Consider the following 13,452-nt stretch of genomic DNA (forward strand, 5'->3'; position numbering starts at 1 on the left):
TCTTCTGAAGGACAGGGTGAGGGAAGGTCAGAGCAGGCAATCAAGACAGAGCTGAGAAACTCCTTTTAAAATTGGAGAGGGTTTTCTGAGTATCTCGGCCTGGGGGTTGGCTGTTCTGCAGCTGCCCTGTGTGCTAGGGCTTCTAGCTGGGTCCTAGCATTCCCAGGGTCTGCAACTCTGGGCAGGTGATCAGAGGATTCCCAAACAACCTTTGGATACATAGCAACCCTGTTGCTATCAAATTAATGCAATTCCATAGGGAGGAAATACCACATTTCCCAAACTATTTACCAGAACAAACAGGTTTCTTCTGGCAAACAGTTCATGACAAAAGATCAGGGGTTAAAATAACACTGCAAGATCCAAAGAACTTGAACATTTCCGATTATGGAAAGGAAATATTACCGTTCAGTGGCTCTGGAAATTTGTGACCAAGTCAGCTAACTACAGAGTAAAAAGGCAAGGGGCATTTCCAGAACTCAGAAGAGTTCAATATGCTGAAAGTAAACACCCTGCCTTCCCAGTCTGTGTGCGTGCTGTTTCTTTCCATGCAAAGAATGAAGCTGGGAGAAAGTAAAACCTCTCCCTTCTGCAGCAACAGCCATCTGCACTGCTACCCAAGTGAAGGACAGTGTACTAACACCCCTTGGTGGGGTAGAGACAGGTGCAAGCCACTGGCCAACTATGTTTTTAAAAAAGCAGCAGGGAGAAATGTGACCCATCAGCTCACTTGGTGACAATAGCAATCTTGACCCCAAAGACGCCTGTCTGTTTCCGGGATGGCATCCTTTTCAGGCTGAATTCCCGGCTGGTAAACTTCACCGACAGTTTCACTTCAACCTGGAAAGAAAGAAAAAAAAAGTTACATTTCAAACAACATTTTTGTCTCTTTTCTTATGCTGCAATGAAGAGCAAAGAAATAAACCACATACGAGGTGCAGAAGCAGTGCTATTTTCTGTTTTCTGTACTTACCCCATTCATTGAGATGACCGTGCGTTGCCAGTCTTTGTCCTGTAACGCCTGTGGGTCCAGCTGAAAAACATGAAAGTTTCCCATGAGCTAGAAACAGACTTCAGAGAAAATCAACTAGCCTGGAAAGGCTTTGAGGTGAGCAGACCATTGCCATTTTCAACATGTTATTTCATTTCCACAGGAAAACACATTTCCCAAGGATTTGCAAGTTTCAAGTATCAGGACACTCGGATATTGTGCCCTTCTCCGAGCGGGGCTGCTGATGACTCACACCCACCTATATGGAAAATCCAGCAACATATAGGTAGTGCCTGCTCAACCACAAAGGAAACCTCAGCGCGCAAAACTGATGTTTGAAAGCTGATAATCTCACCTTTCCTAGAAAGGGTGACTGCTCTCAATTGACACAGCACAACATGCACATTAACAGCAAAAATCATCCCATCCCACAGGGCTGGGAGTGAGAAAAAGGGAGGAGAAATTTCTGAAATAGCTCTGATTTGACACAGAGGAAAGGCACTCTCTCGCTCCCTCTCTCAGATCTCTCTCTCAGAAATAGCCACTATAAGCAACCTATAGGTTCCAAACCCAAAAGTCAGGGAGGATATCATTTGCTCCCTAATTTGTTGCCTCAAAGAGACTTTGAATATTTGTTTTCAAAATGCAGGAAAAACAAGATTGAGAATTGAGGAACTCCAGTGTATATGTATGCACACACATACCCCCTTGTCTATGCATTCATGTGTGCTTTATTTCAGTTTGGGAAGCCTTCTCGTAGTTCATCTTCACAATCAAAAAAGTTAATTAAATGCAAGCACCGAAATACTCAAAGCAGAAATACAAAAGCTACAGCCTGAGTTCCCACTTTCAGCTTTGCTTGATCTCTTTTGAGTGGACAGCTGGAAGGCTGGGGAGCAGCCTACTCAAAGCAACATTGCCCAGCTTTCCACTGCTACCTGGGAGAGCCCCAACACGCCTGAGCCACTGGAGGCTGGCGCCCAGCTCCAGCTGCACTGGTAGAAGAGAGAAAAGACCTTCCTGCATGGGGACTTCTATCAGAAATCAGCAATCAGCCAAAGGAAGCAGACTTTGGTGCCTGGAAGCAGGTAACCGCGCTAGACTCTGGGTCTGGAGTTGACTGTCGTCGGCAAACAAAAAGGCATTCAGTAACCAGAGCGAGCGCTGCGGCACAGCTCCTCCCTTCACAAAACCCCACGCAGCAGCGGTGGGTGTTCTCTGCCAGGCAGAAGCAAATGTTAACGCCTGCTGCAGTACATCCCGGGATCACGCTCACACTCCCTTTCAAATCAACAAACTGGCCCAATGCTGCTGCCAGCTCCAGATGACACTGTCCCTCCCCACTCCCCAGAAATACGGTCAGCAGAGAGGAAAGCTTCTCCCTGCTTGCTCACGCTGCAGAGACCCAAAGAAGCATCAGACGAGATTAAGTCAGGCCAACCTTATCTCTGCGCACTTTGTTGCGGACGTGAGCCCACAGTGGGATGCTGCCAGCACACACATACTTTCCTGTAGAATCAGACCGGTTCCTGTAGGTGCAATTTTGGCAGAAATTCCTGAAGACTCCTTGTAAGGAATAGTCAGTAACCAACAGCTCCCACATTTTGGGGCTGCACAAAGCTTAAGGTCCAGGAGGCCAATGGGCAGCAGTGCTTAGCTTCGGTGCTCCAGCAAACCCAAATAACAGCCTGTTTGCCAAGAGGGTTTGCTTATAACTCCGGCGGAACAGATCCGCCCCCGCCTGTGAGGCTGGCCAAGGTCTCCACAAGTTGGCCAGAGTTTAGGCTGTTCTCCCCTGAATTTCCGTGCTGGAAGTTTGGTTTCTTTCAACTGCATTCTTTCCCAGAATACAGAGGAAACCATTTCTGAAGTGTCTGGTTTCCTACAAAGAGTAACCCTGCTCGGTATTCCTGAAAACTTGACCTCCAGCTGCCTAAAAAGTTATCTTCTGGTTATGCTGCCAAAATGGCCCTGCTGACACACAGTCACAACTCATCCTCCAACTCCGAGGTAGTTTTCCATGTGCCTTTAGAGTGGAGTCACTAAGAGTATTATTTGTAGCAGAGAGACAGTGCTTAAGATCAAAGGGAGAAAAGAGTTTTGAGTATTTGCAGAAAAGTTAAAGGCAGACTCCAGCTGGGCCCAGTTACACGTTACTTAAGGTATCAGGTATTACCAGGTATGTCCAGGTTCTAGGTTACGTCTAGCGAGCTCCTACCACAGTGAAAAATGAAAGCGAGTAAAGAGATGTTAAAAAACATCCAAGCAAGCACGGTCCTACTCTGTCTCCAAAGCGCATGTCATCTGGCTGCAAAGGACTAGCAGAAGCCCAGGCCAGCGCTCTGGAGCTGAGAGCTCCCAGGGAGACGCTCTCCGTGGGGGTAGCGGCGGGGCTCGGCCAGCACAGCTCGGGTACCTGCTGCTGCCCCCTCCCCTCCAAACTCTGCTGCTGGGCTGGAAGGCGCCCCGCGCTCCCGCCCGCTGCTTCAGCGGGGCTGGGGAGCAGGTTGTACGGAGCGGACAGATGGGGAGGAAAAGCACAGGGGAGCGGGACTGGCTGACCTGAGCCAACCCCGCACAAATCACTGGCAACAACAAACAAAACAAAGCAAAACAACCCCCCTCCAAAAAAAAACCCAGCTCAAAGTGCTTTTTAAATAACAACATTAAATTAGGTAAACAAATAAAAGAGCAGACATAAATATGTCTGAATCTTAGCAATACTGAGTGAGACAGGAAGATCAAGTCTAGTAGTCTGATAAGTCACAGGAGGAAATAACGGAGTCAAGGGGAAACGGAGACCGTCACTTCGATTTCGAGCAAGCTTTGAGTCCCGGACTCTCCAGACGACCGGCCCTACAGAGCCGGCAACGCGAGCGGGGAGCGGGCAGCTGGCGCGGGCGGGCTACAGAGCACGCCGCAGACAAAGAGCACTAGCGAGGGCGACGCTCCAGCACGGAGAGGGCCTGTGACAAATGGGGTCACGCTGTCTTTTGGCCCGATTTGGAGATCAATGACCTGGAAGAAGGAACAGGGAGCAGAGGAATGCAGTCTGCCGCGAGCCGCCAAAAGGAGATGGCTCCGAGGGAGTGAGCGCGCAGCGTGCCACGCCAGCCTCGGAGCGGGGAGGCCCCGCGAAATGGCTGCCTCCGCAGTCATCTGGCAGTGCAATTTAGTGCACCTCCAAATGCCTCCTTCAAACAGTTGCCTGGTCTGAATGACAAAAAGACCTGTCCCATGTCCACCGAAACCGTGAAAAATTGTGTTGTGTTTCCACGACCATCCAAATAGGCACAGACCTGCTGAAACCCCCAAAGTCTGTCTCCTCAGGGTCTTGTTTGCAGAGTCCCCACCAAAAGCGTGTGCAAAAATACAAAGCAACCAGTCTGTCCTCGCACCCCCGGCCCCTCGTGGTCTGGTCTTTGGCATTTACTGCGGCAAGCTACAGCCCAAAATTCACTAATGAATCAAGCAAACATCTCTCCGTATCCTGCCCAAAACACAACGAACAAAGCAGCTGGGCACCGCGGGGACGTCTGGGTGCCAGGCTCCGGCCCCCGAAGCAGCTCAGCGCCGAGGGGGGACAGAGAATTAGCGTGCGCAGAGCACACGGCAGAGGGGACCTGGGAAAAAGGCGAGCTGAGGATGCCGGTCAGGAGGAGAGAGAAGGCAGAGACCAAGGAGAAGGGAGCCTGCGCTCTGCCTTAGGAACCACCACAGAGTTTGCAGGCTTTTTTCAGAAAAGAAAAGCAAAGAAAGCACACAGCAAGAGAAGACACAAATAAGCATCAGTGGAAGCGAAATGCCTGGGAGTAAGGCACCCTTAAGGTTAGTGTGTTTTATGTTATTTATTCACATTACTTCCTCCCGTTATTAAATCTCCATGGCAGCTTCACACTCCAGCAATTTTTAATCGTAACTGATGTGACATACATGCTGTCAGAGTCTCGCTGCTGCTGGAAACTCCCTGTCCAGCTGTAACCCCATTCTTCTTAAAGCTCCCCACTGACATGTTAATCTTTCCTGCCATCACCCTTTAGACACGACCCATTGCCTTCTTCATTTCCACCCTATTTTCATTGCTGGGATGCTGTTCTGCATGAGCAAACTGCTTAAATGAACTTGAGTGTGTAAAAGGTTTTCTGGGTTGACACTTGGAGGTACAGCATGTGACAATCTGTTTTACATGGAAAACAATCTAGCTGTCTGAAACAGCCATGTGCACTGCTATGAGACATCCCAGATAATTAAGCAGATAAGAGTGATTGTTTTGCATGGCAACAGAGGAGCGGTGGTGCGCTGCTTCCAGAGGATGAGTGATCTAAGGTCACATCCTCGCTGATTTTCCAGCACTGCTGTGAGAGAAGGAAATGGTTTGTCTGAGCTGATCACACAGAAAAAAATAACGAAGGAAGCAGAGTTTTTAGGCAGCACCAACTGGAGGAGATGGATCACAGGGTAAAGGATTCATTTGCCCATGCAGTTTGTTCCCAAAACTGAGGCCAGTTTTGCTGACATATGTGCCCACTTGGATGCAGAGTCTCAAGACTAAACAAAAGGCTGCTACACTCAAACCCTGGGGTTGTGCCTGCCCCCGGCTGTGCAAAATTTGAAGGACAAAAGGACCAACCTCCCGAGTGCCAAAGATGGGTTGCAAGGTAACAACCAGAAAAAGAAAAAACAAACAAAGAAAAACCCAGAAAAGAAAAAAGAATTCAAAATGAGAGGAGCTGATACAACTGAACTAAGCCTCGCATTCCCTGCTATAGCAAGATGTCCATTTCCTCCTCTCCCCCAAAATACCAGATAATTCCAGCCTCATCCCAGGAATGGCACCTTCTCCCTGCATTTCTCAATGCCTGAGATATAACAGATGCCACCACCCAGTGTACAAGTTGGCTAAACAGCTGCACGGGCAGTGCTGCCATTCCCCAAAGGTCTGATGAGGGCTTTCCTTCTACGTTTACAAGAAGCACTCCCATATTAAACCTAATGGTTTTATTTTTCAGGGAGAAAACTCTCAGGTTGACAAGCAATGAAGCTCTTGCATGTGGCTATAAAAACAGGTAAATTAAATATTCCATGGGAAGAGAAAATATGAGCAATGGGAGCTATTAAAATTACTGCCCATTCCTGGAAGCTCCTAACACAGGGACCAATTTCCAGTCTTCCTTCCTCCAGTGCCGTTAAGTAACGGAGAGATTTAATAAACATGTCACAGCAAAAACAGTCCTCGCCTCCTTAATGCATTGTCTTCATCTCTGCAGCCCAGCGAATTTGGTGAGTCAGAAAACCCAGGAGTGGGAAGTTGCCGATTTACAATAATAATACCTGGCTTAACAATACGCTGTGGTTTAGCCAACACAGAAATTTCCCTGTGTTTATCAGCAGTAGGATGTAGGCATGACTCTTGGAGTTCCCACAGTTTTCAATATAAGGGAATTTTGGTAAAAACTCACCCAAATTTATAGACCTTGCCTTTATGTAGGACAGACTTCAGCTGAATAATGACAATGACAACAAAAACAACAACAAACAAAGCCCTATTTACAGCAGAATCTAAAGTAAACAAAGCTTAATGTAAAAGCACCTGTGAAAATCCTGAAAGAAAATGAATACAAAACGAATGACAGGAAAAGATGCTGACAGCATCTTTTAACTAACTAATAAAACTAACCTTCAGCTACAGATTCTGATCTGATTTTTTGCTGCGTTATTATCATTTCTTAATAGAGAGAAAATCTTTGGTGGCTTGCTTTAAAAATAATAATAAAGAAAAACAAAATAAAAACCTTTAATAATTCTTACCAACCCAAAATCTTACCAGACTCTCTTATGATTTCTCTTTACAGTTATTGAATAATGCTAACAAATTGTCTTTTGGGATAGAAATGACAGAGAACTGAGAAAACCCTCTGAAAGAGGATGCTCTGAGAGGTCAAGAAGTTTCTTTATAAATTGCAAGGGGGATTTGGAGAAGGCAAGAGAGCTTTGGGGTTTGTTTTTTTATGATACAACAGAATGTGACTTTTACACTTTAACCAAAACATTTTTATTGGTATTTTTCCCTTTCAAAATTGTTCAGGTTTCTCTTTTTATGAAAAAAGTTTTCTTAAAAATTTTAAAGATTTTATTCATTTTTAATCATTCTATGCAAAATATTTGAAGAATTTAGAGGTCAGTGATTCGAGGGTCTTCCAGGGAGCCCCCACAAATATCCAGGGAATTTCGGGGCTGAAAATTTTTCTTTTGTAGTTGCTTAGCTCCATGGAAAATAAGTTTTTGTCAGAACAAGGGACATATAGATCTCTGGTTAGTGTGAGAGAGACCATAGGAGCCACCACGTACCAGCACATTTATTTATTTGTGCATGCGTTTTCTTTCAAATATGTATCAGCAGGTTTTGTGACAAAGCTTTCCCTAAAAATAGCATGGCAGTCGCAGGACTGCAAGGGGGGAGAGAAAGGAACAGGCCTCACGAAACTCATTTAGACAATGAGCCCTTCTACAGTAAAGGTGAGATGTGACCCTGCAGGCCACCCTCAGGCAGAGCTGTTTCTGAAACCCCGCAAGTGGCCCTGGCGTATGTGATCAGCATCACCCAAACGTTGGAGGAAGCTGTCATCCAAGGAGTGCTGAAGAGCCATACGTAAATAAGGGAGAACTGACGGTATTTTTCAGAGAGTCAGAAAGGAAAATGTAGCTGGGCTGGGTCTCTGCTTTGAACAACATCCAGTGCAGCTCGGAGATCGTGTCCTCGGAACAAGCATTTAAACACACCCCTACCACCACACATGGAGAGTGCAGCAGTCTGGAGGAAGACGAGGAACCCATGCTCTCCAGGTCATCCTGCATCGAGGGGCTGATTCCTCCTGTATGGAGCTTTAGCTCTTTATCACATAGCAGCTCCCTGAGAGCAGCATCCGCTTTCAATCCCCTCATCACCTCCCCCACTGTATTACAAATCTGCCACATAGCCAAGGTGTCCCATGCTGATTCTCAGTGGTGGAAAGTTCAGATAACCCATTTATCTTTCTCGGATGCAGTCTGTTGTCATGGTCACTAAACTCTGGACACGGCAGTTATCAGGACAATAAGCCTGTCCTCCAAGGCTTCGCTATCACATCAATCAACTTCCAGCACGTAGGTAAGGTAGCATTTCTTCCGCATGATTTGCAGAGGGGGTGCTATGCTATATTCATTACTTCCTCTTTTCTTATAGCCACTTCACTGTGTCACAAATCGAGGATACTCAGCAGCACCCAGGGCTCAATGACTCTGAAGTTACCATGTACTCTCCTGAGAGTTTTGATGTTAAGAGGCCAATTGGAGATCAAAACTCAGCTTCTTCTGAGAAAGCATCTATTCCATAAGGGTACTAAAGTAGGCATGGGGGACAAGGGATGAGGGAAAAGGCTGCTGACTTTCCAACTGTGAATCACACATACTGTCTTCCCCACTGTCTGGAGAAAAATTCCCAATGTTGAGACAATCAGAAGGCAGAAAACAACTCCACAAGACACTCCAGGATTCAAAGTCCTATCATGTTTTGCAGTAAGGGTAGTAGGAATGAGTTAAGCACGGTCTTCTTACCTGGATCTGGCCTTTCCCCATTATGCGATCTGTGCTCTCTCCATCCTCTTTGGTGAGCTTGGTTTTGTTGTAGCACTTTTCGTAGCACAGAATCCGCAGAGTCTGTGAGCCTTCCAGCTCAATCTCAAACTCCTGCAGGGCACCAGGAAAGGAAACAGCAGTGAATACACCACAGCTGGATACTTGCTTCTTAATAATCTATGCAGTCTCCTTAAAACCTATCAGGAGGGAGCACTCACAGACTGACCAAAACCTCCTGCCTAATGGAGTTGGTCTATAAATAAACCAAAATTGTATTTTGTATATATATAATGTGGTTAAATCAGAGACAAGAAAGATGGTTGACTCCCTAGACATGATTCACTGAATTTCAGTGAAGCATCATTTGAGGAAACAAACTTACCCACATTCCTTATATTTAATTTTACTCCCCAGCAGGTTTACAAGTTGGCTGTAAACAGGCAGAATGTCTATAGCTAATGCCTCCCCCTCACAACAAGTAAACAAAACCACCTAAAAACACCTCCTATTCAATATATTTTCACTGATGTCTTTTAAAAATTAAAAAAAAAAAATCAAACAGATCTGTTAAAATGATTAGATGCTGAACAGCGCAAGGCTCATTTGTGCTGAAATGTTTGTTTAACTATAGATAATCCAAGAGAAAATCTTCTGCAAGCACTAAGAGCTAGGTGAAATGACAGGAACTTGTTACAGATATGCTTTCTGAGAGGCAGCACATGCAGCACAAGTCCAGAGCACGCGGCGCAGGCTGCACACAAACTGTTCTTTCATTTGCAGGTTGTCTGCCCATCATGCACTGTTGTTTCACACGCAGAACAAGGCACATCAAGAACAATCCAACCCACCTCATTCCAGTTGGGCTCCGTGGTGTCCCTGTAGACTCTAGTTTTAGCCTTGTTCACGAAATACCCAAAAGAATCCACCTCTAATGTGCAGTACAAGTCTGAGAAGAGAGGAAACAGACACAGAGGCTTTGTTCAAATTTCTAAAATCTCCTATCTTACATTTATTATTTTCAAGGAATTTCTTCATCTATATCTTCTCTGTATTAATACCAGTAACACTGTCCAGTGCAAATCCTGCTTATCATACAGTGCATTTGGACCAACAGAGTTGCCTTTATGAAACCAGTGTAAACGAGCTCAGCATGGACAAGCCCTTCACCTGTACCAGAAGTCTGGTGTATGCTGGTCCCCAGTACTTCCCAAACCCATCCACCCTGAGCAGAAGGTGTACATCTGTGAGGAATGTACCTTCCCCAGGTAGAACTGGATCCCATGAACACCTCAGAGCTGACTCACTGAAAACAGTATTGGTATCATAGTATCCCTCAGAGACAAAGTTAGGAGTCAGCCGTCACAAACTCATCTTCCCAAAGTGGTTAATTATGAGGTATCTAGTGTCACTGAAGCAACAGTAATGAGCTGCAGGCATTTCCCCCGTTTGTAGTGCTGTATGTTATGTTGTCCAGTCACACGCATTTGATATAAAATATTGGTTTCAAGAAGTGAAGGTCTCTATGTGGAATATGAATATTGCCCTGCCAGAGGGAAAGACGCAGCTGAATCACAGCAGATACTTGTTAAGAGTTAAGCAAGCACCTGGGAAGTCAGTGGTTCAGCAGGTAGAAGGATAACAGAAACCACGTACATCCAAATCACAGCTTTCCTCCTGAGACTGCACACAAGGGTCAGATGAGAACAGGATCCCCAGCCACCTGGCTAGATAAGCTTTGCAACAACTTGCCAGCTGGATAATAGAGAATAGCAGGCTCCTGCCTCTTATCTAAGGACAGATACTGCTGAAATTTTATCTTACTCCTGTTCACCTTTCTCTATTATCTTTTTAATGGGTGTCTGCATACGGGCTATGTACATCATTTTACATTTACCATAACCTCTGTTAAGGATGATTTCAAGGTTAGCAGGCAAGTACCAACACACTGCATTCCTAGGGGTTGACACTGCTTAAGATAAGTGTACTCTCCAGTCAAATGCTGTAGGATGCACCCATACCGAGCTGCACTATCAGTTTGGGAGTAGAGAGGTATCATTGAAAACGGTATCTTCTGGTTCACTAAAGAAAGCATAAGAACAATTCTTCCTGAATTACCCTCACTGATGGCTGAGAAGCATGTGCATTTCTGCAGGGGTTCTCTGCTTTTTACCTTGTTTGATCCTTCTGTCAAATCTGTGCCCTGAATTTTTACACCTTTTCCTTCTTACCACAGACACCACCAAATCTGATGTCAGAGACTGTTTCTCATCCTTCCACTGCATCAAAAATGGAGGATAAGGCCTGACTTGCATCTAAAACTTTTGGGTGATTAGCAAACATGGCTTAAAAAACAAAACAAAACAAAACAAAATAGAAAAGCTAGGCCCAGAGAAAAATGATGCATGCTTGATCCTGATCCTTCTGAGAGTTATTAACAGAGTTTTGCATTCCGCTAAATTGACACCAACGCCCCCATTTTCACTTCCAGTTCCCCAAATCACCTCTTTTTCACCATCATCCTAGATGCTGCAATTCTAAACCAATCCACACCCAACTGTCACCGCACCAGAATTGCCTCACCCTTGCTAGCCCAACCCTATCAACCACCTCTGCGTATTACAAAACTGCAACTCACTCGAACTTTGCTTGAATCCTGTGGCAGAATGGACAATGACATTCAGGAATCCATAGAGACCTGGGGATTCATCATCTGCACAAGAGATACAAGAAATTTTGTTTAAGTTCACAGAGGAGCCAAGAGAGAAAGGCAGAATGATGAGATTGATATTTCACAAGTTTATGAGTTTGGGGTAAGGTTTCCTTAAAATGGATGGCAGGAGCACATAATCTAGCCAATTTTGTAATAGGGAGGAGAACACCCTTCCAGGTTCGCTGTCTGTTTCATCTGTAATACTTTGTAAAACCCCTGAATTTCCAGAAAGTCACTTCTAGAATCCGCAAGACAGCATGGGAGAAATTCAAATGAGAACAAAGTGAAATAGAGAGGCTAAGTCTATACTAGCAGGTTAAATAGTAATTTTGGCACTGAGTTATTCAGATTGTTAGGATGGTCTATAAGACAGTTTTGATTTTTGCCAGCTAGTGCTCTTCCAAAGGGTTCCCGGGCATACTTCAGGAGTTGCCCCAGGCCAGGGCTCCAAGAGGCACTCAGCTCCCTGGCAGGAGATGCCAACATTCCTGGCAGAAAGGCTGCATGCAAAGACTGTTTAACAGTCATTGAATATATACTGGAAGATGGTCCAGGAATGTTTATTTTACTAATATAGATGTAGCCATATAGTTTGGAGCTTGTATTTTTATTGTTGTTTCAAATAACATTGGGATCATTGACTGCTTTTGTCTCTGCTGCTCTCTCTTTGTATGCTATCATCTTCTTCAGCTAAACTACACAGATGAGTACATATGGTCTCAACTTCTGCTTTACAGGAACTACCAGTTTGTCACCTGTCATCAAGTTGAAGCCTGTAGCAAAAAGGAACAGTAAGAGCAGCTCTAGGGGAAATGCACGAAGAAAGGCAGAGGTAGGTTTTCACTCCAGCAGCGCTACATGAAAGCACAAACCATGGGTCTCACCTTCCTTATTGATAGTGAGGGGAATATTGTGGACTGTCTGCAGCTTCACACAGGAGTTTGTCAGCATCTGGAGCTCCACTGACGTGAGTGAGAAGCTTTTAAAGCCTGCCAAGGAGGTTCAAAGGAGCAGTTAAAATTCAAAGCAGAGACTGGATGCATTCTCCCTCGTTCTGGGCATACACTGGAGAGCAGCTCCCTGTGACAGTACCATGGTGCTTATGGCTGTACTGCTGCTGTAGCCCAGCTCTGTTCAGTGCATGTTTAGCTACTCTCTGGTGTAAAAAGTCTCAGGGTAGTGCACAGGAAGCAAGAGAGACTCTTATTTTCTTGTAAAGTCAAAAAATACCCATTCCAGAAAGTAAATGTTTCTCTGGGCTGGAGCTAAGTAAAAGGGTGCAGGTGTTTCCTCAGCCCAGGACTCCAGAGAGCTCTGATCTCTAGGGCAATGGATAATCCCTCCACACACTCGCTGAGCGCTTCCCCACACGTTCCCTGGGTGGTGTTGCAAGCAAGTCCTTCAGACAGGCTCAGATGAAGACAGACAAAAGGCACCCATGTTGTGCTGCGGACGTTGCTGCATGTCCCTCTTTCCCTAGGGAGTCCTGCCCCACACCTCACCCTCTGGACTCCTGCTCTCTAATGAAGTAGCACAGCAGTATTTGTGCCATTGCCAGCTGAGGGACACTCACATTTCTTCTGCTGTTCCCGGATGTTCTCCCTCCACTCTGCCCTTTCATAGTCTGACGAAATGAGGAACGTGTAACTCTACCCAGGAAAAGAGAAGAAAAGAGGGTATGCATTAGTCTGACCCACCATCGAGGGCAGGCCTGCCTCCCACCCCTTCTCCCGAGGGAGTCCTTGTATGCACTGTCCTTCTAGCATTGCTGCCGGTTACCCTACGTCACCGCTTCATCAGCGGCAGGCAGGGCTCCGGCAGCGTGCCCTTCCCAGCCACACGCCAGCGGGACCAGTACGGACTCCTGCAGTCAGAGCCTTCACCCTGCAAACTGCAGCTGGGTCCCTGGCAGCAGAAGCTCCCACGACAGCTCCCCGCGGCTCCTTCCTCACAACCGCTGCACCAGGAAACCCAAAAGCCTTTACCACAGGCCAAGACACTGGTGCGAGCTGAGGAAGCAGAGGCCAGTCTGCACATTTGCACCGACTACTGACAGGATCTTGTGAGAAGCCTTTGCCAAGTGCATGCAAAGGCCATGGCGAGCAGTTACAGTGTCCCCAGAGTAGGGAGCACCGCT

The 13,452-nt window shown here is 46.1% G+C and overlaps 1 protein-coding gene across 2 annotated transcripts in view; it reads right to left on the bottom strand.

Annotated features, from left to right (window-relative positions):
* BCR (BCR activator of RhoGEF and GTPase) overlaps positions 1–13,452 on the bottom strand; it is a 109,311-nt gene that overhangs the window by 11,643 nt on the left and 84,216 nt on the right. For both annotated transcript variants that reach the window (XM_026119087.2, XM_064522223.1), the window contains exons 12-18: positions 12,889–12,964; positions 12,200–12,304; positions 11,241–11,315; positions 9,454–9,551; positions 8,585–8,716; positions 974–1,033; positions 731–840 (exon numbers count right to left, since the gene is read on the bottom strand). In XM_026119087.2, coding sequence (XP_025974872.1) covers positions 731–840; positions 974–1,033; positions 8,585–8,716; positions 9,454–9,551; positions 11,241–11,315; positions 12,200–12,304; positions 12,889–12,964 — 656 coding nt within the window. The remainder of the gene's footprint in view (positions 1–730; positions 841–973; positions 1,034–8,584; positions 8,717–9,453; positions 9,552–11,240; positions 11,316–12,199; positions 12,305–12,888; positions 12,965–13,452) is intronic.

This window comes from Dromaius novaehollandiae, chromosome 17 (assembly GCF_036370855.1).
Source record: "Dromaius novaehollandiae isolate bDroNov1 chromosome 17, bDroNov1.hap1, whole genome shotgun sequence".
Taxonomy (NCBI): Eukaryota; Metazoa; Chordata; class Aves; order Casuariiformes; family Dromaiidae; genus Dromaius; species Dromaius novaehollandiae.